Below are 26,227 nucleotides of genomic sequence, written 5' to 3'. Positions count from 1 at the left end.
GTCAAGAATGTGCCACAATTACCCCGGCAGAACAATACCTTTGGAGCACATCTTGCTCCAGAATTCCCAACCTGCCAAAGTTGCTAAGGCCTCCCCTTAAAACAATTACCAATATCCCCCTGCCATTCCAAATATGAAGCATGCATAAATATTTCAGGAGGTACATACTGCTGTCTGTCACAATTCTGTACATGATAAAGAAAAAAACTCAATCAAAAACCCCATTCTGCATTTCTTTAAAGAATATATTTTTTTGCATAAAGTACATAAAGGTTTGCGTGACTTTGGTTGAATCACAATAGCTTCTATCAGACAATGCATAAAAAACAACCTTGCTTTCCCTGTTCTTCGTTTTATAGGATAACAAATGTATTTTCCTTCTGTACGAGATGCAGCAAGATTTCAGGTGCTGCTCTTCCATGGGTCTATTTAGTCTACTGTACATTCTCTTCTCTGCATATTAGGAGACCAAGGTGACACGTGTTTTCTTGGGCAGTGGTTGTGAATGTGTCAGCATGCATTCATACGAAACGTTTACTGCTTCAAGGAAGAGTCACTTTGCCAAAAAAGACTTGTGGTGACTGAATGCCATGTTCATTTTCTTTAACCCCTCATGTCGGACCCCTCAAGCCTCATGTGGGCAGCGACATTGAAGGTACTAAAAGTGGGTGGTCCTTACTGTAAAAGGTTGTCCAAAGCCATGAAGTGGGCCCCATGCTTTTCTCAAAAAAAAACGCAGTGAACACTTCAAAGTTCTCAAAACTTCATGCTTCTGTTATAAGACCCCACAGTAGTGCTTTGTACATTCTAACAGACAACATCTTTCAGTAACAAAGTCATTCCAAAAAGAGATGAACTCACCACGAGGTTCAAATACCACACGTCAATGTTTTCAGCCCTCACGTTCATGCAAACGCAGCCATGTCATTAAACATAGCAAATCTGCATTCTCTAGGCAAGGAGGAAGCTGTCGTGTCAACGGCAGATCCCATTTGCTTTTCATGTTTTTTTTCTAACTAGGCCCGATTTCCATATAAAACTTTTGCCTCATCTCATCAAATCTGCTTCCCTCCACTTTTTCTTCTCAATCCTCTCCTCCAACCTGTCACCGCCGGTCCAAGGAAGAATGATGGAAGTGACAGCCGAGAGGCAAATGATCCCCATATGACAGGGAGAGACTTCCAGTTAAATGTTCTCTTCTCCTCCCCAGAATCATTTCTCTGTTAATCTTTACCAACTCTCATCCAAAGCATACTAGAGAAAGAAGTTGATAACCTTTCAAAATTATAGCCCCCTCTTTCTTCAAGGAATTTAGAGGGGGCTAAAGGAGTCAGGAGTTAGACAAAAGTTCCTGTAAGGGGAAAATTAATAATGGAAAGATGCATTTTTATGTAAATATTATTTAGAATGTGTTGGATTAAAGCAAGCATGGCATTGAATGGGATCTTGCCCAGAGCAATTTCCATAGCTGGCCTGTATTTATTTTGATTGCCGAATAGTTGTGGCAGAAACACTAACACCTTGACTGTTTGCCTCAACTGCTTCCACATTCGTTTAATTCCACACAATCGCCATAATTAAATGAATAAATAAATCAAAGACTGAGACGACCCTATTACCATATTTTCTGATTCAGTATTCTGCATCTACGTAATATATGATGCATATATGACTTATAGTAAAGTACTTTTAATTGTGACCTTTCCTGTAATTATTCCTGAATGTTTTTCAAATGATACATGAATATCTATTGAAATATTCCATTAAATAAATGTAGCATACACTCACAAATGCATGCACGCATTTCTCCCTCTTCTTCCACATTCCTCATTTCCTCCAACACATCACTTCTTCCAAAATCCATTGGCAGTACGTGCTGTGCAGGCATACGATAACTTCTGAGACATTTTCCAAGGGCAGTACAAGCGCTCAGACATCAGACAGCAGGCGCGTCAAGCCAAAGCTGATTCATTACACGTGTTGCATCTGCCTCCTGTTAAAAAGCCCAAAGCACTCTGGCTGTCTCTCCCGGTCTCCCTCTGTCACTTTCTGATTGCTTACCATCTTCTGAGTCTGAGCCCAGACCATCATCATTCCTTAAAAAAATAAAATAAAAATCCCTCCATCTGTCCTCTCTCCTTGACATGCATAATGCCTTCATTAAGTCTGGTAAATTAGCCCATGAATGAAGCGTCACGGTTTGAAATTGGACCGTCTCTCAGGTTCATGCTGTATTATGGAATCCAAGATGTAGATTATTTGAAACATTTCGGTGTACTGTACACTAGATAATTGTAATAATTTTCATTTGATCACCTGGAAAACAAATCATTCAAATGTGTAGAATCTAGTAAAAATGTTTCAGTAAAGATTTTTATTTTTTTTTTTATCCCAAAAAGGCTTACCTTAACTAGAATCCCACAGTACATTTCAGCCAAAACCTGGTGGAACAATACGAATTTAAACATATGTTGTTGCTGTTATTCAAAACAAAAGTTGGCAGCAATGATGGATGTTCATCTTGCTTCTGGTTCTTCTTTGATATCTTCATCTTCTTCAGTGCCAGGTGATATTTTCTTCTTGTATCCTTCATTGGAGCCATATTTTGGGATTCGTGGAAATAACTACAAGAGACGGATGTTCGGAATTATTTGAATAACTCCTGTCGTGCTTTTAAAATGCATTTAGTAAGTCACTTATGCAGTGACATGTGGATGTTTGTTTGGTTTAAAACAGATGTGTACCTTTAAAGAGCCATGTCCTGTGTCGATTGAAGAGCACCGTATAAAGTTAGATGAGAAGTTTCAGAGTTCTTCATCCTGTAGTTAGTCATTTCCTTCACACCACAATCTCATCTTCAGTGTTTAATAGTGTTTGGGTGAATTATTGCAAGTTTCTAGGTGTGTATGTCTGAGCTTGTCTTCGTGGACTTGTTAGAAGGGACTTTCTTGCTACGTGTGTGTCATTCTCAGCCGATAATTATTTCAGATTTCATTTGAGGATATTAAAAATGTCATAAAAATGTGTGAAGGTGACAAAGTTGTCAGGTGAAAGTGCAGTAGCAGTCACGAGTGTGAATGTTTCATTCCGAAAAATCACTGGCTGGTAAAAAGACCACATTCAAGTGTTAAAATCATTAATGGTGTGAGAGACTGAATGTCGCTGGTTGTGAAATGTGGTGAAACGGACTGCATGAGTGTCGTGCCATTTTTCCAAGCGTAGTTCAGTTGCTGGTCTGAACATCAGGAGCAACTCAGTATGTAATCCAACATCAATATGTCTCTACAAAGTTCCTGTTGTCTACAGTATTTTATATGGTATTAATCAGAATTGTTTTTTATGAGCTGCACATTCAAAATAATAATGATTACTTCCTAAGACTTTTGATATCATTGAATGCAGTTTGCTATGTGTGTGCAGAGTTAGAAGGTCATTTTCAACATGATCAGATTCAGAACCTACATTTGACTGTACTTTGCATTTTACTTAGAAAACCAAATCGAACATGTTCTGATGCACATGTTAAATCTGTCCAGGTTCCAATTGTGCTTGTACAGTGTCTTGTGATCTTATAATTTTTTTCTCCCAAGTATCTCGACACAAATGGATACACATTTTGATAGAACTATTTCAAACCTTTATGATTGAATTTAATGGCTACATGTATTAAAAAGTTCAAATATATTTCAATTAGCCCATCCAACACAACCAGCTGAGAATGTTTTTCAGATTTTAAATAATGTTGCCATCCTTATATCAAACTTTGATAAAAACACAATTTTGAGATTAGTGTTGAACATTTCAAAACATTTATCTGTTTTGAACAGCATTAACATATGTGAAACAACATACAAGGTTATAGAACGGTTGTAGTAATTGTAACAAACAAAGAGCAACATAGATACAAAGCTTTAAAAAAAAAACCACAACATTCTGACTCTGCAGTCCAGTATATTATGTGTCCCGCATGTCTGCTGTTGCCTCCCGCATTTGATAAACATGCATGTTAGGTGAGGTTAATTTGCGTGCGCGTGTGTGTGTGTGCATGTGTTGAATTCTTAACACCATTTGTCTCCCCCCTTACTTGTCTTGCTTCCTTACAACAGACATATGGCGGGGTTGATAGAGCGACCCACGGTCCGCAGGGAATGCTGCTTTGCTGCAGTTCGTCTGTTCTAAATGGCATCCCATGGGACTTTAGGCTCTCATGGGGTCATTGCTGGCTGAGAATCAGACGGGGAAGGTGGTTCCATTTTATAGGTTGACTGCGTTGTTATAGTAATAGTCACCAGCCGACCCAGTCAGACTTTCAAAGTGCATTATTTGACTGGCCTAATCCACCACCTTTTCTGTTGTGAACATCACTTCTACTCACTTTACTGTTGTCGCATTTGGGTGTTGTTGCCTGATTGCTACTTACTACAATCTCTCATGTCTCATATTTGTGAATCATCTTACAAATGTATTGTTGCTCTGGGTTCACAAAGGAAGAGCGTTAGAGAAGCATTTTAGGCATTGTATAATATGTGTATCATTTTTTTACGTGGACATTTATTATAAGGCGAGCTCTATGAATAATGCATGGTTAAAAGGCGTAATGGATGCACTGGGACTCGTCAAAATAAAAGCAAAAATCCATTTGCTCTCCCTGTAGTAAATCCACTAGCTTGTCCTTGGGCTAATTTCCAACTTGGGACTTGTGGGGGGAGTGAGTGTACGCCTTGATAGCGATTTCAAGCGATGGAGGTGTTAGTGGTGCTGTAAAGTGAAAAGGGGAGGGAGGGGGAAAGTGAAATGAGACATGGATGAGGAACAAAGCCAGGGATACCGCCTTCTCTTGATGCCTCCCCTTCTTCGTCTCACTCTCTTTCTCTCTCCTTCCCACACTCCCGTCTGTCTCTCGCCATAACTCCTTCCCCCTGCCTCTGAGCAGCTGCCACTTCTGAGCCTGAAGAAAATGAAGGCAGATGAATCAATTTGGCCTGTGGCCCTAAAGTGCACTTGTCTGCACCCCGGCCCAGGCGGGGTGTGTGTGTGTGGGGGGGGGGGGATAATGAGCCAATAGATTGGGCCCAGCATCAAGGTGCCTCAGCCAGCCGCACCATCGGGACCCTTCGCACACACAAATCTGATGCCTCCCTGAGTAGTGGTAGCCGGCTGTCACTGGGTTAATGGGGGTGAGGGTCCATTGCGCAGGACACTTTTCAGAACAAATTAGAGGAAGTATCCATATCTGTTCTTCTCAGCCCATCCCCCTATCCTTACTCGTCCCTTACAGGAACTTTGCGTTCAAACGCCTGACGAGAGCATGCTAGAGTTGATCACGTGGGTGGGGAGAAAGCCCTAGATTAAAGGTAATGAAGACTGACACCGACACAAGGGTGAAGCACAACCTCCCTTACAACTGCTGACAAGTGATGGCTGACAAGGGAGAGACGAGAGAGTAAGAGGAGATGGAACTGGTAGGAAAAGCCCGGTTGGGGTAACAACTTCTTTCATCCCAGGGGAGGCAGATTCTGGAAGACTGTGTAGTCTTCAAGTGTCCCGTTAAACCTCCTGCAAGGTGAATGAGGTTGTATAAGAAAAGGGGTGGGACAACAAAGCAACCCCCGGCAGCCTTGAGCCTACTTGTAAGGCTTCAGAGTGATTTGCACTGCCAAGACACAGTGAAAGGGAACGCAACGTTTTCCAAGCCTAACGTGAAGTGACGTGGACCTCCAGTGCCTCTGTCATTGCCTTGACAAGACCTTTGTAATCAGGGGGGAATTGTGACTTCACCCAGGGTTAAAGTATAAATGAGCAGACAAAGTCAGCACCACTCAACTTGGGGGTGTGGTGGGGGATTAAGATGCTGGAGGGTCCTTTGAAGATAATTAAAGTGCACAGAGCAGCAGCCTCCAGAGAAGGACTGGAGGCATGTTCAATACCGAGACTAATGGTACTAATTTCTTGTACATTATTCATGTAAAACACAGGTTCTCACTTAGCTAGGTGTGTGTGTGTGTGTTTGTGTGTGTGGGGGTGTGCGCATGCAGAATCTACATGCCAAATACATAAACTAATTATCTTGGCATCAACAGATCCTCAAATTGTAAATCAAGATTAAAAAGCCCAACGCTCATGGGCAAACAGGGTTTGATTTAGAAACCTTGCACTACTTATACAACACATATTGTGTATCTACAAATGAATGTTTTTAAGGTACAAAAACCCCAATTTCATTGAATCTGGGACATTGCGTATTGAACAGCACCAACAGTGCAATCACAAATGCACTAGACTCTAGGAAAGGGTACACCAACAATCAGGTCTGATCTTAGAACTTGACAGGTATGCCAAACAGCAAGGTTTTAGTAATGAAATGGATCATTGGCTTTTAAGCATTGTCTTAAGTCTCAAGGAAAGAGCGTTGCCTTTGACTATAACAATATCACCATTGCAACAAATCCCCTTCCCTTGTGAGCTCTTTTTTTACATGAATGATTACAGTAAAGTGCATACCAACAGATCACAGTAATCCATTTGGGATGTTACAGGGCATAATAAATACCTCACGAAACATGGAATTTGTCCAAGACTTAATCACAGGCAGCCGGAGGTGCCAATCCTTTGTCAGAACTGGTGAATTTCTGTAACAATCAATTGCCCTCCTGTGTTCCGTTGAGCAATTGCTCAGGGAATGGTCCATGCAGTCTGCATGATTAACTTTGATGGCTAATTAGATGCTTCGCTCTGATCAATAGTCAGGTTGATTGCTGACTGGCTGTTGTTGCTACTAGCCAAAGTGAAGATGGAAGATCTTTTTGCACATTTTGGAAATTGCCAGCAGCACTGATGTTGGGTCAGCAAGATAATCCACTGCTCTATGTAATGCTGTTGTGATACACACTACACTTTGTCACTCTGGGCTCTATTTTTTGTGACTAGTTCAAATCTAGTGCCAAACGTGGCCTGAATCACAGAGGAACATCTGTGTTTGTAATTTCACAAATGTGCAGAAGGCAACATATTTATAAAAGGGTGGTTTGCGCTGTTGGTGGTGTGATCACAGGTGAGTTTATTTGCTGCCAATCAAAGCATGAAGATATCTCTGTGAAGAAAAGACCACATTAATTAGTGTGTGACCGGTGACAAGCAACACAAGTGGGGGTTATTGCTAACATTGCAGTTGAGTGACAAAAGAGAGAGAGATTGAGCCATATAACACGCAGGTTGTTAACCAGTTAAAGAGTGCGGGAACTCTTAAGATATTTGCTAATGTCGAAAGTGTTGGTGTTTAAGGAGAGTTTTTTGCGCCTTTTCCAGAGTGAGTCAATGAGAGTGGCAATTAATGTGTAGCATTCATTTGGTACCGATGGATGGCGCTAATTTTCGCATAAGATGGCACTTAATTGGCCCAGCGCATAATAATATTTGTGCATTTTTATTATTCCTAAAAAATGTATCGCGTATTTATAATCACTTCCAAGTTTTCCCCAGTCAACAATTATGCTTTTCAGACTTTTTTTTTCTCCCAATTGTCATTCTCATCTCTTAAATATAGAAGTGTAGTCACATCAGAGTGACAGCTACAATTGCTTTCAGCACAAGCGGATATGGCCAGTGTGTTGCGGGTGTTAAACATGACACTCTGATCCCGGGTGCCGGTGTTATGCCTCTCTTACACCTCTCCTGCTATGTCAGAAGCTGGGAAACCCCTCATCCTCGATGAGTCCCGTGTACAAAGGACAAAGAGGTGGGAAAATCCTAGCATGGAAGGTATGCAAGATGCTAGTCTTCCCTCTGATTTGCTTTTTCTCTGCCTTTCACATTTCAAACCCATCATGTCATTCCTGACCTCGAAGCACTCTTCACGCCCTATGGCCAATCGCCATGCTTGCCCAGCAGCAGTAATGTAATTAAAAGGGAATCACATCTACTTGGCATGTGAGCTTGTGGGCACAAGGGTAGACAAACACTCTCTCTCAGCTGCTTTCCCCACCTGCCAGGTGGCAGCGTTCAGGACCTGTCAGATTAGCTGATGACCCTTTTAATTCTATCCCAGCCGGGGGCCATAATTGATATTTACTGGGAAAGGTTAATTGTAGCAGTGATCTGCTTAAATTACAGTGGAGATCAGGAGACCAAGGCCAGTCGGAGAGCATGTCACCAAGGGAGGTGCTCCATGTAAATAGCTAGTTGAATCAAATACACCCTGCAGCCATTGCCACTTTAACTCCAAGGTGGCAATGTAGCACGGGACACTGTGATTGGCTGGTGCTGTAGTGGCCCAGACACTTATGTGCTTAGCTTGCCAACCTTCCATCTGGTTGGAAATTTGGATTCATGCCAGATGTGGGTCCAAATGGTCTGTAATAAAACAAGCCATCCACAATAGTGTTTGGGTTACCGTCATATGGGTGGCTAAACACTGCTATTTCCATTTGTCCTCAAAGGTTAGAAAGTGAGATTTTGAACCAGATGTGTTTGCCATAGTATCAACATCGGTGGGATTTGACTCACTCAGCACTGGCTAAATTACTGGTTGCCTTTCATTAGAAAAGGAATATCCACAGTGGTCACTAAAATAACTGATGTTACGAGAATACAGTGTTCCCTCGATTATCACCAGGGTTAAGTTCCAAAAAATGCCCACAATAAGTGAAGTCCATGATGTAGAGGTTGATTTTATAATAATAAGAAGAAGAAGAAAAAAAAGAAGAAGAAAAATAATTTTTCATTTTATTTTATACCTGGGGGGATTTACGCTTCTATTACGACATTACAAGTCCCCTCCTACCTCCAAACTGTTTCCCTTCCTTTTAAGAACTTGTTACACTTAATACATTTAACTCGTAAAATGCTAAATGAAGAATAAATAACAAGCTGCAGGCTGTGAGAGGAGCATAGTCTGCCTCCGAGTACGACGGAGCGTGGGCTTACTACTGTTAAGGTTTTTTAAGTTACGACCCTCCTCCCACCTTCAAACGGTTCTCTTCCCATCGACTACGTTTACATGCAGTCAATATGCGGGTTCAAGTATCTAACTTCAAAATCAGCAGCATTAAAACTAAAGCATTCTGAAAGGAAGTGTGTAATGTCAAAAGATTTGGTCGCCACAGGTCATTATTGATCCAATAGGATCCTAGAAATAAGTACAGTGCACAGAGAAAACATACACAGGCACATGAAGGACTACACCATTTCAACAAGTTTGTGTCGTTTTAACGACAGCCCATAAATAGACATTTGATGCCATTGCATTGTTGCCCACTGTATACTGTGCTTCATTGTCGGGAGGAAAGACATCTTAATTAAATTGTTGTTTTCTCTTGTGTCCTCCAGTTCAAACCAATATTGCTCTGTCCAGTCAAATTTTGTAAGGACGAAACAGTGCCAGACTTCAGCCTACCTCAAAGGAGCAGCACCAAGGAGCAGATGAATGAGGTGAGACACTTCCAAGGCTTTTCTGTTGTTTTTCTCATTTTCCAGAGGGAAACTGTCATTTTATAGGAATAGGCTCAAGGAAGCAAACCAATGGTGAACTAAGACAACAGATTCTCTAGTGTCCCATGTTTTATTTTCAACTTGTATCTCCTAAAATATATATTTGGGAAATCACAATTGAACTGGATGACCACAAAAAGTTATGAAGCTTGTCACACAGCATCTGGTTCATCTGGCATTATTTCAACCATGGCACAGTTAAATATATTGTAGACATGACCTAACAGGGTTTGTGTGGTCTGACCTTGGCATGGAATGAGTTAAAGAAACTGTTCCAATTATCACTGTGACAGAATTATTATGCCAGCTCATTTAGAGGATGAGTAGGTGGCAAAGGAAAATTGAGGCCATGCACTGGTTCAACGTCAGGCTTGAAATAATGCAATTTAGGTACTGGGAAAGTAATGAGAATTTATGCAAAATCCAGAGCAGCGTTTTAAATGAATGTAGAAATATGCATCCCAACAAATGCCAGTCAAGAAGCACCCCAGTAGCCCCAAACTAAACTCAATCAGAGTGTTCATTTATCTGTCAAAAGCAGGAAGCGAGAAAGCAAATTCAGGCTTCCTTCTCCAGCGCTGGTGAATTGATGGAAGGAAAAAAGGTTTAATGAACTTGTTAAATACACTGTTTTAAGCTATTCAGTGTTCCAGTTGAAAATCCAGCCCTATTAAAATCCCTAATCTGTCACTTCCTCATAGTCATTGTTTCTACGTCTTGCAGCATCTGTCTCGAGACTCTCTCTCTCTCTCTCTCTCTCTTTCTCTCTCTCTCTCTCTCTCTCTCTCTCTCTCTCTCTCTCTCTCTCTCTCTCTCTCTCTCTCTCTCTCTCTCTCTCTCTCTCTCTCTCTCTCTCTCTCTCTCGCTCTCTTTTGTTTGGTATAAAAGGATGTCTCTTAATGAAAAAGTCAGAAGGAAGAGCAGAGCTTGTCAGATAAAAACACGACGTTGGTTGACAGCTCTGACAGGGATCTATGACAAGCTCTGAGAAGGAGGGGCAAGAATGAGTGACGGTAGAAGCAACGATGGTGGGGGCAGTGAAGGAGGGGAAGACTGGAAATTGCTCGCTGCAGTTGCTGACACCGTTAGATGTGGAATATCTCTCTAATACGCTGCCAAATAGATGGCGCACAGACGCTGGTGTTGTCACCATGCCATCCACATCTATCCATGTCCAACCATCTGGCTCTCTTGGTATTTCTCACGTCTGTCCCTCCATGTCGCGAAGCTGGAGATTGTAATCCATTCAGCCAAGGTCATGAATCACAAACCTTGTGTCTTTCCTTCATTTTTTTCAGCCACCTAAAATCACTGGTACTGAACCAAGAACACAAATTTGTATAACACATGCTCAACCAGATCAAAGTCTCAGCAGCTTTAAGAGCTTCTAGAGAATAGCGCCACGTCGACGACAACTGAAATGGATTTCTCTTGTCACGTCGCCCAAAAAAAAAAAAACGTAGACAAATGTGACGTGAATGTTGTCGCCTGTCTGCGTTTAAAAACAGTCATGCATCAATTTGGGAGGAAATGCTGAGAAATGCCAGGGATGCTGTTTGTTCATCACCATGGTTGGCTCTTTATCTGTTTATTTTGACGAGGTAATTGTGCTTGCGGTAGAGTGCGGTGCCCCAGCACTAAGCCACATATGGATTAGGGAAATATGGGGGGTTGGGAGGTTATTATGCTGAGGGCTATGCTGCTGTTCTGGTCTTAACAAACTCCTGTTTCCAAATACACCCATCCACCTGACTTGAATTATTTCCACCGATGACATCACTTTCCTAGTTATTTCACTGGCACGTATGATGGCCCACCGTTAAAATTTTCTGTGACAATAGGAACAATAGTATAGGATGGGAAAATGTTAACACCACCCACTCTTCTCTCCACTATTTTATTCTTTATGCATTCTGTTTTTGTTTTACTCTTGGTGGAGGAGGGTGCATGGAAATGTGGAGAGGATTAGGGGGCGGATTTAGCAACATATCTCTTCTCCCGAGCTCTTAGTTAACCCTTCCATGGCGCCAGCATCCGCCCTGTCTCTCTTTCTATCAACGGACATCGATGGACTCTCTCTCTCTCTCTCTCTCTCTCTCTCTCTCTCTCTCTCTCTCTCTCTCTCACATGCACACACACACACACACACACGTCCCGCCACCCTCCCCCAAATTCTCACTCTCTGGGGCGGGTTCTTAAATCCTTTTGAAGTCCTAAGCACTGCAGAAATCCATTGAGAGCCATGTATAATGGCTTTTAAGAGAGAGTGTTTAGCTATATGCCGACCCTATGGCTTATGAACCGCTGGCATTTTAATGGATCCCCCTGCTCCCACCCCTCTTTTTCTCCCTTCCCCAGTACTAAATCCAATGGATTGTCCCTCATTATCATTTAAATAAGCCTCTCTTTTTACTCAGGATGCGCCATGTTGAATGAAGTCTACATAGTTCAGCTAATTCCAAATGGTCTTGGCCGCCCATCACCTAAGGCTTATGTCCTAAACACACATGTATGTATATGCAGGCTTACTGACACAGATGTACACAGCCTGTTTAAACTTGGCATATGAACACAGGCACACCGCAGATCTAATTTTCGCCAGAAAATGCTTCTGTTTTTATTTTTGCACATAATCTACCCCGGGTCTCGTTCTTCATTCTTTCCTCTTCTCCCCCTTCCCGGTTTGATAGTGAAGGGATCAGAGAGTTTGAGATGGACATGGAATAGCCTTTTGAATCCCGCAGAGCCTGCTTTCCGGTTCACGGCGGGACTTCTCCCTAATCATCACCACAGGAGCTGTCCTGGAAATCAGGGACGCACACAGGCGTTGATGAGTGCTGAAGGCTAGAACAGGTGTGGAAGAATAGATGAGGGGCACCAGGAAAGGAAACAGTCCCGGTGAAGGTATGGGGGAGGTTGTTTGGATTGAAAGTAGACCCATGGATAAAATTGCTCGAGCAGAAAAGTTCCCTCCAGAGGCCAGGGGGACAAATTGCCTATCTAGACAGAAGAATAAAAGCAGAGAAAAGTGGAAGTAGAGGGAGGGATTCCAAGATTGCCGCTCCTGCTGGGTAAAGGCGGACTGTGCAAGAGAACAGAACAATATCCAGGCTTTTCAGTATACATGCTATTCTTGCTTGGCATTTAGAGGCCTGCATAGCAAATCGCAGGATGGGGCTTATTGTATCCTTGCAATGTTTAGCTCTGATTATAGTTATTACTATATAGTTATTTAGCTTTCCTACTTCTTTGTTCACCTTCTTGTTGGGTGTTTGTGGGGAGAGCCCACCAATGAATGTTCAATTAAAGAAAAAACGCCTTTGGAACACGAATCTTCGGCTATTATTGTGTTTTATTTAGGTTTGCCTTATGGACGATCTATCTTTGTCACTGCTGATGACATCGTAGTGCTAGGGGGAGATACAATATTGTTCTCCCAAATATTTGTTAAAATTCAAAATTTGCCTCTGGGTTAGACTGTGATATGACCTGTTTTCTTCCCAAAAATCTGATGTCCGCTGGATTATCCCCCTCCAAAAAAAATCTATTGACAATGACGTCATCAAATAAATGTTCCCCCACCCCCCCTTGGTGAATTTATTTAATCCTGATACCAGTCAATCTTAGATTTTTTTTTCCCAGCATTCCCTTCCACAGAAATTATATACTGTAAATACACTCTTGTAAACCTTTCCTTAAAATTCATTCTTATTGTCTTTTTGTCATTTTAAATATCCATCCATTTTCCATACCGCAATTTAATATCATATAATGGAGCCTCAACCTGCATGACGTGACAGGTGCACGTTTGTTGCCTGTTCTTTCACTATCTTTTCCCATGTAGAGTTGTACACACAGTAGGCAAGGGGACCTCACCAAAATATTTGTGGCTTGGAATTTTTTACTTTACCTCTGGTCACCGTGCATTGGTAATGGTCAGCACGGTCGACTTTCAGTTTGCCTTCTGTCTCACTGCTTCAATGTCATACAGAAAACAATGTGAAAATGACTCACACTCATGTCTATTCTATTTTTGAAATGTCCTTGAAAAGTGGTCGCCAGAGGGGTCAGAAAAGTCCCAAAATATAGTGGTGGCAACTGTGGCTCTCGTTTTATTAACAAGCAGATCTTTGTTCGCAGCCATGTTGTTAGTGTAAGCACTGAACAAAAATAATTGGAAAAAAAAAAAGAATACAATGGGAAAAGAAACCCTGATACAATCATCCATCCAATCTATCCCAGCAGCCATCGGGCAGTTGGACGGGACACCCTGAGCCGGTCGCTAGCACACAAGAGACAAACAATCATTCGCACTCACACCTACGGGCAATTTGGAGTGCTCAATCAGCCTACCATGCATGTTTTGGGAATGTGGGAGGAAACACGAGTACCAGGAGGAAACCCATGCAGACACGGAAAGAACGAGGCCGGAATCGAACTTGCAACCTCTGATCTGTGAGGCGGACGTGCTAAACCAATGCTACACTGTGCCGCCCTGGTCAAGTGCCTAATTATATTAAAGGGTTGGAATTATTTTACCGCCCTGTTCAATTGCCTAATTATACTACAGGCTTTGAATTATTTTACTTTTTTGTTCCTGCATGGTAACACATATACAAGTCCAGACAATTTTGTATTGCTAATTGAAATAAATATTTGAAGTTTCACTCATTTCGTCTGCAAAACATACCAACATCTATGAGCTGAATATAACTCATAGCTTAGCGCCATTGTGGAGGCCAGAACTTAGGGTAGCAGTATGCTGCTGCGGCATACATGGCAGGCTGGGTAAAAGGTTAACGTGAATATTGATATTAAAGCGGCACTGCTTCATCATGTCTGTGTCAGGGAGTGAAATGCTCCTTAAAGGTCATTCTTGTTCTCTTCTCTCTCCCTACAGAGTTCCACTCACTCGCTGTCAGGCCGCGACTACTCGGTAAGTGACATTTTCATGCTTCATAGCTTTATGGCGGAATTACAATCTTCAACGACCCGCTTTATGGCCCCAGCGCTCCACATTTTAATTATATTAAATAGTGTAATGGAGAAATCATGATATTAGAAACATTAATTTTGTCTGACTGATTATATCGTAGCAAGGTGTCCTGCAATACCTTGGCAAAAAGAGTGTGGTTTCATTAGCATCTCTCTTGACTCCTTCCACGTTTTAATTTTGTATTCAGTTTATTTTTACTTTTAATTCATAATTCCCTTGCATATAGCACAGCATTGTAACATCAGTGTTAAAATAGTGCGCAGAGATTGAGCTTAGTTATGTTTTTCATCAAGAAAAAAAAAAAACAGCCACTAAACAAACCTTCAGCTAATTCTTTCACAGGAGTCACACTAACAATTTGTTAGCAGGCTATTTTTATCTCGTTGAAACATCCGTTGTGTCGCCCCTTTGAGTTTTGAGACCACACATTTGTGCTCTCATTTCGGTGATGTGTGTTGTCTCCTGGTAACAGAGACAGCAGTCGTCCTTTCTGTCCTTTGCGTAAAAATGAGCTCAAACGAGGAATATTATTTAAAGCCTGCTACTTTTAGCTGATGAGTGACATATGGCGATTCATTTTGCAAACTGAAAGCAGCCATCCAAACAAACAAAACTACAATGGTTGACATGGTTTGTCATTGTTAATCGGCCTCAAAGGACTGCTATTAAAGCCTCGAACAAAATGTAACTTCAAAAGACATTGATCACCATGCATTTTTTGAAATGTTGTTTTAATAGAGCATGTCACATTTCCCCGGCGGTTCACAGATGAAAACAACTATGTCCTTCCAAAAAAGCACGTGGAGGCCTTTGGCTCAAACTGTCAGTTTGAGTCGGCATAGAGCGAGGCTTTCTCTTCATTTGAAAGGAGAAGGGGGGTCGAATATGGATGTGGCGAAGGCTCGGTGGGTGGTGATTTGAAGGCGGCATTGTGCAAGCAAAAGATAGACCGGTAAGGAGGGCAGGAAGTCTCATGTTGTCTGTCTCCACTTTCTGGCTTTCCGACATTGCTATCTGCAGTGTTTGTAGCCTGCGGGCATCTCCTGGGTACTGAGCTCTGACTCTCAATCTGCTCAGCTGCCGAGCCCACTTGATTTCTGCCGGCATCTTATCTGTAAGTGCTTCGGGCCTTACAGAATGATGGTTTCAAAAAGGGGGGGGCAGAGGTTGTGGGGTCGGGGTGCTCCAGGGAGCTTCCAGGCAAGGCTGAGTGGGTATGGGAGGAGGAGAAGGTCTTGGAGAAGGCCAGCGGCTGGACTGAATGTTATGACTGGAGGAAAATGGAGAGAGAGAGGCTATGCATGTGGGTGGAGGGCTATGTTTGAGATGGAAGGGTAGTGTAGGAAGGTCAGCCCAGCGAGTACAGTGTGGGGGGGCGGGGGGGGGGCAACCATTGTGACAGAAAAGACGGTCGAGTGCTGCAAGTTTTTTCCAAAATTTACACATTTTCAAGCTTGTTGTTTGGCAAGTTTTTAAATAGTTAACTACCAGTGAAAAATGAGGTATCATACTGTTTATACTGTAATAATAATGACACCAACAATAATAGTAATACTACTACTAATATAATAATAATAATAATAATAATAATGCATCAGATGTATATAGCAGTCTTGTGGACACTCAAAGCTTTACAATGGATACATTATTCATGCGCTCACACATTCACACTCTGGTGGTGGTAAATTACGTAAATTCCCTGGGGCAGGCCGACAGAGGCGTAGCTGCCAGTGTTCGCCTCGGCCCCTCCGACCACCACCAAACAGGAATATACCAGTGTGAGTGGCACTATTGCCAACGTGTGCGAAGTGTCTATTTGTACCCACTCAAAATACATTCACACACAAGCAACAGCACAAATTTCAGTCAAATTGTTGATTTTATCCCTAGCAATAAAATCTGGTGATTGATTGTAAAAGGAAGAAAGTAATGAGTCAGAGTTTGACCATGCAATTTGGACCAGACTTTCTGAGAATCACCCAACAATTGAGTTGTTGGCGGTTTATATATGTTGCCATATTGAATACACATGCTTTTATAATTTAATGCCTAGCAGATTGCACACAACAAGTTGTGGAGCAAGTTGTGAGAAAGACCTAGATACAGAATTAAGCTGCACATATTTGTACGCTTTAATGCCTAGCAGATTGCATGCAACAATCAGTGCTTCTTTCCTCCAAACAAGTTGTGGAGCAAGTTGTGAGAAAGATCTAGGCACAGAGTTGAGGTCATACATGTTGCCGAGTCATCCTTATCCTGACCTTTCATCTCTGTCTCAGGTTTGATTGCTAATAGCGGGTCTGTTAAGTCCAGCAGCGATATGTCACAGTAGGACTGACCTCCTATTGCGCGCCGTGTGAAGGGCTGGATATGGAATTGTTTATCAGGGTGACTCTATCCTCTCTGCTTTGTGCAGGCTTCATTACAGTGTCTGCCATTTTGGGGAGACAATATATGTGCCTTGTTTCCTGCGCTGCTACGTGCTCGTTGTTTCAGTGCGGATGGGTCTGGACTCAAGCGATTTATCACTCTCTCAGGGGCTTTTTGATAAAGAACCCAGCACCCTCCTCTGTGTCTGCGAGATAGGAGTTACAAGAAGCAGGGAAATTGTCAGAAAATCTCACCGCAACAATCTGCCCATTCTGTCACTGCCGCCGGGCTGGATATATAGTACAGAGGAGGAAACAGTTAAGCTCGGCAAAAAAACAACAACAACCCCCATTTCCTTTTGGATTCATTGAGTTAGTTTCCCGCCTCCTTTCTTTTTACCTCCCAAGGCCAAACTATGGTTTATGTTTTCATGCACTATGAAAGCGTCAATCTTTGTCTATGCAATATAATCTCACTTGAATGTTTTTGCAAGCTTTATCTTTTGCAGACATGGATTTAAACCTTAGCTATGCAGTTTAGTTGAGTAAAGCTTACCCGCAGCTTCACTTCCACTGCTTGGGGTGTCATAATGACATTTAATGCTCAATGAGTCCAACAGTTTTGGAGGTGTGTATGTGTGTGTCTGTGGCTTTTTTTTTTAACAGATTTGTCGAAGTTGAAATTCACTTTGCTGTTCCAGGGATGATGTATTTTACAAAGCAGTCCACAAATTATGCTGTAAATCAAATTTGGCTGTTATTAAGTATTCAATTCATATTCACTGGATTAGTTGTTAAACCCAGTCAGCGATAGATGAAAGAAAGGTTTCAAGGAACTGTCTTGCTGTATGGGAACTTTTTTAGACATTCTCTCTTGCTCTCTTTTTTTTTCTGTCTATAGTAAATGCCTTTCTCTGTCACTGATTCATTCCTTGTCAGTGAGAGAGGTGTTCAGGTGTCTCCAACATACCGACTCTTCACATGGTGAAAATTAGTGCAGGGAACCAAGAGCCCAGCAGGAGTGGGTCGGGGGCCTGACATCGTGCTGCTCTTGGGGTTGGGCACCGCCTGTCAGTGGGCTCTCTATCAGGGCTGTCTGCCATGAAAACCTATTTGTTTATCCCTGTGTGTGGTCCGGCTCCGGATTCTGGGCCCCGCTGCTCTCGACACATCACAAACCTGGGCTGTTGCCGTTAGCAACAGATAAAAATTGCTGTTAACCGCAACAGGGCCCACAACACATCAATCAGGGGGTCTGCAGATAAAGGCTTTGGGCTTCTGGGGCCCTGGCTGAATGGCTTGGCTGAAAATCCTTTTCCAGTGGCTGAGCACACACAGCTCTCTGGTAGTGGCACTCTGCAGACATTCAGAGGTGTGGAGACAAGTGCGATTTTAAGTTATGCTGCTTGGGTTTTGACTTAATGGAGATTTAGAAGGCACACATGCAAAGGGCACTGGGACAGGTCATTTAAATATAATGTGACATTTTGAATTTGTGTTGAGTCAGCCTCTGGAAAATACGACCCCAAGTTGCTCAAAATGAACTCTTAATGCCTTTGCCAATTGGTGTTTCTCTTAAGGCTGCTCATGAGTTGGTACATTCAGTTCGTTCTACATGACCTCTTTGTTCGCACTGATTTGAGATCAACAAAACAAAAATGATTAGCAGATTGGCTAATCCAGAGGAACTATTGTCATTAGTGCAAAAATTATTTTTTTTTGCTAAAGGTGCCTTTGGTATTTTATCTTCTAATCCAATTGTATTACTTATGAAGTAAATGTATGGTGCTGGCTTTGGACCTTGTTAATGGAAAAGAACAATACTAATCTTTCATTCTATTAAATCCAGTTAATGTATTTCAGCATATACCTATGTTGAAGTTCATCCAAATGAAACACGGGCTCTCATGGGTGAAAGCATTAGTTCTACCCCCTAAGCTAGTCCTTGAATATCATCACTCTCAGTTTGTCCTGGATGCACTGTCCCCTAGCTCACATTTGGCCCACTTATCCCCAACCTCCCCAAAAAACATAATGTTGTAGGCCAACAATGCTCTAAGGATTTGTTTTGTTTAGGCTTTCTGCCCATTAAGTTTCACTGACACTGTAGACAAATAAAGTGGTAATTCCACTTTATCATATGTTACATATACCACAATCAAGCAGCAATTACATGCTTCTTCCATTTGTAAGCGGTCCCAATGCCGATGCGGATGTTTTAATGAGGGCTGTAATGAACGCTCAGGGTGTTTGGCAAGTCTCCGAGATTGCGGAGGCTTTTATGGCTCCCCATTATACGTACAATTTGCATCAGCAAATTACAATGCTCCATATCATTATCCTGCACCAAGGTTTGAACATAAATTAGAGCTCCAATTACAAACATCTATCTGGGAAAGGGGCAGGCTACCATAGCAGCCCACCAGAGATAAATTGAAGGGAGAGAAAGCCTCCTGCGGATTGCGAATAACGGTTACATAGAGGTGGGATTGTCTCTTATAGTGCACTGGTGGGAACTTGGGGCTTACAAAAGGAAAATACTCTTTTGAGGAAAAAGAACATCTGTTTGTTCTGTTTTGTCTTTCCTACATGCCACACACGCACGCACGCACACACACACACACAAGTAAACCGTCTACGAGAAAAACATACTATTACTGGGCTTCAAAGTACTCTAATTTCCCTCATGGTGCAAAATATTAAATTTCATCTTATGTTTTAAAGTACAGGATTGTACCTTTTGGGATTAAATGGCTTTTCATTGGGTTGGTACAAAATTCAACCACATCAAAGCAATGGAGAGTGTGACAATTTTGGAACGAAGGTATTTATGATCCAAGGATACAAGTTCATCTTTGAAACTCATTGGAAAAAATGAAGGCGAGCACATTTTAAGTGAACTAAGATCCTTCACGCACAATGTATGGGCTTAATGAAATGATATGTTAGAAGTGCCATGCTAGCAAGGGAGTAGTCAGGGGAGACTTGTGGCATTGATGCCGGGAAAAGCAACGTTGGAAACCCCGATTGATGATGCAAAGGATTGTATAGATTGCTATTGGCAGCGGTGGAAGTTAACAGCTGGTCAGCTGATAAAGGCTTGTTCAATTTAAGATGCAGTCTGTGTAGTATATTGCAATGTGCTGTAGGTTAAACTATATCAAGTCAAATATATAATTAATGGCTAATACAAAAATAGTACAGATAACAAAGCAGCATACAAAACTGTCAAGACCCCGTTGCAGTTATTCCTGCTATGAAACTTTTCACAACATTCGTGAGTTAAAACAACATTACTCTCAAACAAACTCCAGAGTCCTCGGGGGCCGCATTCCTGCGTGTATTCAAAGTTTCCCTCGATAATCACCCCTGATTCAAATGATCAGTTCATCCTCACATTCTGCAGGAGCCTGATAATGATCCTGATGAATTGAATCAGGCGTGTTTAACGAGGGAAACTTGGAAAACATGTAGGAATGCGCCCCCTGAGGACTAGAGTTTGACACCCCTCTAACTCGTGTAGCATTGTTACCTTTCCTGGAATCTGCACAAACAATTTGTACTAAGTAGGTCATGTTCTGGCACTTGTCTTCTAATCACTCACAGAAAGAACATCATTTCCCTTCACCGGAGCCCCCGAGGTTTGCTCCTGGGATTTCAGCGAACAACACATACTTATTTGATTTTTTTTTTGGTCTTGTATATCCTTTTGCTTTTATTTCTCTCAATATATTCCGCTTCTTCCCTTGCCAAGTTTGGATCTGACTATACAAAAGCAATATTTCAGTGGCAACACACACAGCCCGCATCCCCTCTGGTACAAGTGTCTGACAGGAGCAGCAGGTAAACTATAAGATTACAGGAGAAGCAGGAGCAATTATACCTCCAGCTGATGCCGGTGTGTTTTATAAAGAGAGTAACTGTTAATGACTGTTTTGGTTCTTCCCGAGTCGGGTACACAGCGAAAGAAGGCCTACTGTTTTTGTCTTCCTGTAGCTTTTTGTTACATGGTTGTGCATGAGGTTTTCTTTTTGATGCAAGGCGTTCGAACAGCTACTGTGATTTTATCTTTTCAGTAAACCAAGACACTAATGACCGCAGCCATATATTTTGCCTGTAATCTCTACATTGTATAAAAATGGTCTAAGTATTCATTCTATGATCATTCTTATAGGGCTGATTAATCCCAAGACTGACCTATAGTTCATATGTTTTTTTGACCAGCCCATTATACGTTCTACAAATCACATTTAATATGGTTCATGTCAAGCTCATATATGCCATGTTCTACTTTATACTTTTGACATTGAGTAGAGCCCACTTAAAAAGCAGGACAAGACCAAAGGAGGAAGAATAGCAGAAGTAGTCACTATGAACCAGAAATGTACTACATGAGTACATAAAATACAGTTATGACTGTTTAATATGCAATCCCTTTATTGCTGAAAATAAAAAGCAGCCACGAATCACGAGTCTTGTATCCCAAACCTCACATTCTTTCAGGTGATCGATCCTGTATTTTTAAACAATCCCATCCAGTTTTGAGAACAACACAGCAGCCATGCATAGGATTAATGTGAGCTCGAGAAAATGTTATTCTTAGCTTGCGCAGCGGGCCAGTAAAAAGCCAAGCAGTGGCACAGACATTGCCCACGAGTCAGATTTTGACGTGCAATTGCCTTCCGCCAGCCCCATTTGACTACTGATAAGCAAATGAATTTAACCTTTCATTTACTAGTAGTTACCAGCTGAATGTTTTCAATGTAAATGAGCAAACCGGCCTCCCCCTTCTGTCTTCAGTGCTCCACCATCCGCAGTTTCCGCGGTGTAAACTGCCACTGTGCCCTCAGTATGTGGTTGGCCTTGGCCCTCATCACACCGGGGCACATGGGAGATTAACTGGGCCGGTTTACTCGCTCAGCAGGTTCCCCAACTCCCTTGCACTCATCCTAACCCAATCTGCCAGCTAGCCTCCTGCTCCACCGAGCCATGGCAGCAGGGCACCACAGGCCCGGGCCGCCTTCATTACGCCTGCCAGATGGGCTGAGAATTAGATTTGAACTCCCACCATGGGAGAGGAGTGAGGTGAGAGATTGAAGAGGGAAGAGAGGAGGGCATTGGTAGGTCTGAGGAAACTTGGATGGATTAGAAAGTAATGTTTTTAATTTTGCTTTGTTTTCATTTATGTTGCAAGTTATTCCACGTTAATGCAACACCCCTGGGATCTGGCAGCATTAAAAGCCTGTCATTGAATAATCAACCCTAACTACAAGCAAATGCTTGGGAGAAATGAAATTAGCGAGCGCAGCAATTTGGCACCGTGATTATCGTCTCCTTGGAGGCACTTCCTGATGATTTAAGAATGCTAACATTTAAGCAAGTCAGATCTGATTACTCCTCAAGGTTAAATCGAGCTGTGTCGGAGGCGAAGCTTGATTAGGAATGTCTGTGTCTCCCTTCATCCCCCTCTCTTCATGCCCGTCTTTCTCATTTTTTTCCAACAGCTCTCTGTAGACAGAAAAAGAGCTCAGGGATGAAATCTGTTAGATCCTGATGGCATTTTTTGCCAGCTCTTAATTAGATAAGCGATACTTGCTTTCCGAGGTGAATTTCTCCTCCACTAAGTACCATGCCCATAAATGCTACGAACCATACTTTGCCAACTACCTCAGTCAGACTCAAACGTGTGTACGTATATCACACTTACTTATACACTTTCAAAAATCTACCAAAATATGCGTATTACTTTTCATTCGGAATAAGAGAATGGATTGGAAACACAAACAAGGATCATGTGTAAATGAAAATGATGCCATGCTTTTCACACATTTTCTCTCACTCATTTTCCCTCAGGGTTTGTTCAAATGTCACAAAGTTTGCAAAATACTCGCCAGACGTTTACCAACACTTTTGGTGAGATCTAGGTTGGAGAAGTGATTGGTGATGAGAATGATGATGAGTAGGAGCAGAGTGTAGGATGCAAAAGCATTTTGTTGTGTCACGTGTGCAAAATCCTTCTTTGAACAGCACTGCACACGGCAAAGTTGAGGGACAGAAGTGTTCTACTTTTATCTCTACATACCCAATACTCCATAAATAAAAACACTTTTCACAACAGCGATAAACTGTATTTAAAGTAAGACAGGAGCAACAAATTGACTTTGGGGAATAGGTCTATTAGTTTTTCCAAGCTGTTTTCTCATGCAGGGGTGGGAGGAAATCATTGCAAGTCAAATGTAATCATCCTGCCGTTGGGTTATACACTGTCTGGAATAATAATATTAGCTTGGCTGTATATCAGGCTTGCAATTTGAATTTCTGCGGTACATGTAAGGAGGCTGATGCTAATCACAACCAATCACTGATGTTATCTGACTTGCTTTTCCTTGTTTATTGCAGTTTTTTTGGGGGGGGTGGGGAGTGCATCTTGAAATTTAGCAGAATGAATTCATTAGCTGTTGTGCTTCATGTAGTCAACAAGGGTGTCTAAAATGTGGCATTCTAATTTCTCCCATTTACAGGCTCATGTCGCAGTGTAATATCTTCTCTGTAGTATGTACTTACAAGGTTAAAAATATTAACCAGGCTTTTTGACATGAAGCATACATGCTTAAGCGCGATTAGAAGAGATTAAGGTGGGTTTGGTTTGCCTCTGAAAGGACCCTGTGACAATTTTGGAATTGATTGAGAGCAACCTTTCTTTTCCTAATCCCACGCTAAGTGTTCAAGATCACCTTTGTTAAATTATTTACATTCAAGTTTTGGCATTAATTACAGAGTTGGTGACCCAAAGTTTAGTTAGACTTCAGAGGCCTTGAAGTGTTGAAAATGACACACACGTTTTTATTGGAATGTGTTCAATGGTGTGTTTTGATAGTGCCGTTCAATAAACTACATCCATTCAAGCTTTGCATTGAGTTTAGAGACACCGACATATGTGAATGCAGCAGTCACTTATACTTATTTTATTTTTCAGAGTAGACAAGATTCAGAAAGCATCCCCAACCAACGATGTGAATCCAAACCCTCAGTCAAGCCATTTTGTGATCATGTATCCTATTTCCATATCATCGACCTATCATGTATAAAGGCTGGAGGCATCCAGTGTTCTCCTTGTGATTCAAAGATAGATTCATTTGTGGGTAATGATAAAAGATGGTCTTGAACAGGGCTACTTATTTGACAATGATTGTGATAGATGGTGAAGAAGACCGCCCCCCATTCCTCTTCCATACCTTAACCATTGATTCCTCTTTTGATCCCTCCTTATTTATTTTGTCCTTCCCAGCTCAAAGTCTTACCTCACTTAAAAAGGGAGCAATCACACAGAAATAAAATTCCTCGCTCACCCAAAACAGAAACCTGTGTTCCTTTGAAATCACACATCTGTTCCCACAACTCATAGTCACAAAGCCAACCCCCTCTGTCTCCCACTGGCCATGAGGTAATGTGAATTATTCATGCCAGCAGCGCCATGGTGTGCTTCATCATGTTAAAGTGCCCATGATAGCACTGATGTTGCCACTGATGCCCTCACACTGCCGCGTTCTCCTAATGCATTAGGAAGCGAGAGATAAAGGTGATGCACGGACACTGAAGACAGGAAATTATAACTACACGTTTGTGTTTTAGTTCATTTAGTATTGGATTATACTATTGTTTTTATCTATCTCTATTTTTTAATCTATGTGAGTGTTCCTTCTCTAGGTTGAGTAAAGGCCAGTAATATATCTATAAAAAAGTCATGCGCTGTGTTAAATAATCCTAAAAATTGCATTTAAGAATTTCAAAAATTAAGTTTACATGACTCGCTTATTTACACACAATAATTTCCAACATTGCGCGAGAATAGTGATTTTTATTTTGTACATTTTCACTGACACGTTCAATCTTCTTACCAGTTTTTGATGAACATCCCTCTCATCTGGATTATCATTTTTCTCACTGAGTGAGTGAGTGAGTGAGTGAGTGAGTGAGTGAGTGAGTGAGTGAGAGAGAGAGAGAGAGAGAGAGAGAGAGAGAGAGAGAGAGAGAGAGAGAGAGAGAGAGAGAGAGAGAGAGAGAGAGAGAGAGAGAGAGAGAGAGAGAGAGAGAAGAGAGCACGTCTCAGTAGGATTTAGGCATTACTCTGTTTTAGTGTGCATTCATCCTGGGAGGTCTAATGTTGTGTCCTATTCATCGGAAAGCCTAGAATTCAAGTGTCAAGAGGAGGCCATGATTACAATGGTAAAAGTAGTTGCAAGAAGAATAAACTTTCACAGAATGGAACTATAGTGTATATATTATAGTTTCACTGGGAAAGACCGTCATTCAGCTCCATTTTCTACGTTATCGGGTCTGACTTATTTGTAGGCCAGCAAAGACTCCCAGCTTCCCTGTACTTGCATCCAATCCATCCTTCCAAACAGATCCTCTCAGAAAACATTAGCTGGCTGCTGCAAATCTTAAAACAAGCCAAAGAAGTCCTGCTGTACCCCAAAACAAGATGAAAAAGATCCACAAAAGTTTTTTGTGCTGTCATTCAGTGTAGTGTCAACCCCTCAGATTCACTTTGTGAATCTTGTCTGACTTGTTTAGAAACCACACAGCGAGATGAGTGCAACTGATTGTGTGGTTTCTTTCATTTAGCCTTCGACTGACAGAGGAGGCCGGATAAAATCTCACTTTATTGAAAAACAGAGAGTGAGACAAAAAGTATTGGCTTCATAATGACTCTCAGGCTTGCCTTGATTTTAGTTGGCACCAAACAATCCACTCTGCAAAAGTGGGCCAACAAAGATACTGGTATATTTATGTGTGGCTTGATTGTCTGATGACAAATTTGAGATGAATAAGGTTGAGGTTAATGCATGGAACATGATACTCTTATTTTGCAATGACCCATCTTTGTTTTACATAATCACACTTTATTTAGTTGTGTGGTGGTAGATAAGAACATGAACTGGTGGATGAGCCAGGCACCACGTAGGCAGACTGATGGGCCTGGAAATAGCAAGTGTCTGGCTCCTGGGAGCTTGTATTCTTTTACCCAAGAGATGCTATCAAAATGGACAAGCCGTTGTTGTTTGCAGACAAGAGAAGAGAGGAAGGAAGATGGTAGATGGCATCATCCTGATTGTTCTTTTTCTGATTTAGTTGTGCCTTGTTTGTTTGTTTGTTTGTTTGTTTGTTTGTTTGTTTGTTTGTTTGTTTGTTTGTTTGTTTGTTTGTTTTTCAATGCTGTGGATATGATTTAATGTGAGGGATTCATTTTACCTCGAAAACAATTTGAAACTCATGAGAATGTTACACGAAAAAAATCAAGACGAAATTATTCTCAAGAAAATGTGGGTAATTTTTTTATAGACTGTTCAACATCATGTAAAAAGAAGAAATG

General features: G+C 41.7%; 1 protein-coding gene across 9 annotated transcripts in view; it reads left to right on the top strand.

The window, feature by feature from the left end:
• fbrsl1 (fibrosin-like 1) overlaps positions 1-26,227 on the top strand; it is a 227,704-nt gene that overhangs the window by 70,620 nt on the left and 130,857 nt on the right. For all 9 annotated transcript variants that reach the window (XM_085910590.1, XM_085910596.1, XM_085910595.1 and 6 more), the window contains 2 exons: positions 9,325-9,426; positions 14,387-14,422. In XM_085910590.1, coding sequence (XP_085766716.1) covers positions 9,325-9,426; positions 14,387-14,422 — 138 coding nt within the window. The remainder of the gene's footprint in view (positions 1-9,324; positions 9,427-14,386; positions 14,423-26,227) is intronic.

This window comes from Syngnathus leptorhynchus, chromosome 4, assembly GCF_054491065.1.
Source record: "Syngnathus leptorhynchus isolate UIUO chromosome 4, UIUO_Slep, whole genome shotgun sequence".
NCBI lineage: Eukaryota > Metazoa > Chordata > Actinopteri > Syngnathiformes > Syngnathidae > Syngnathus > Syngnathus leptorhynchus.
Note: the sequence above shows the minus strand (reverse complement) of the source record. Positions and strands in the feature narration are given on the sequence as shown.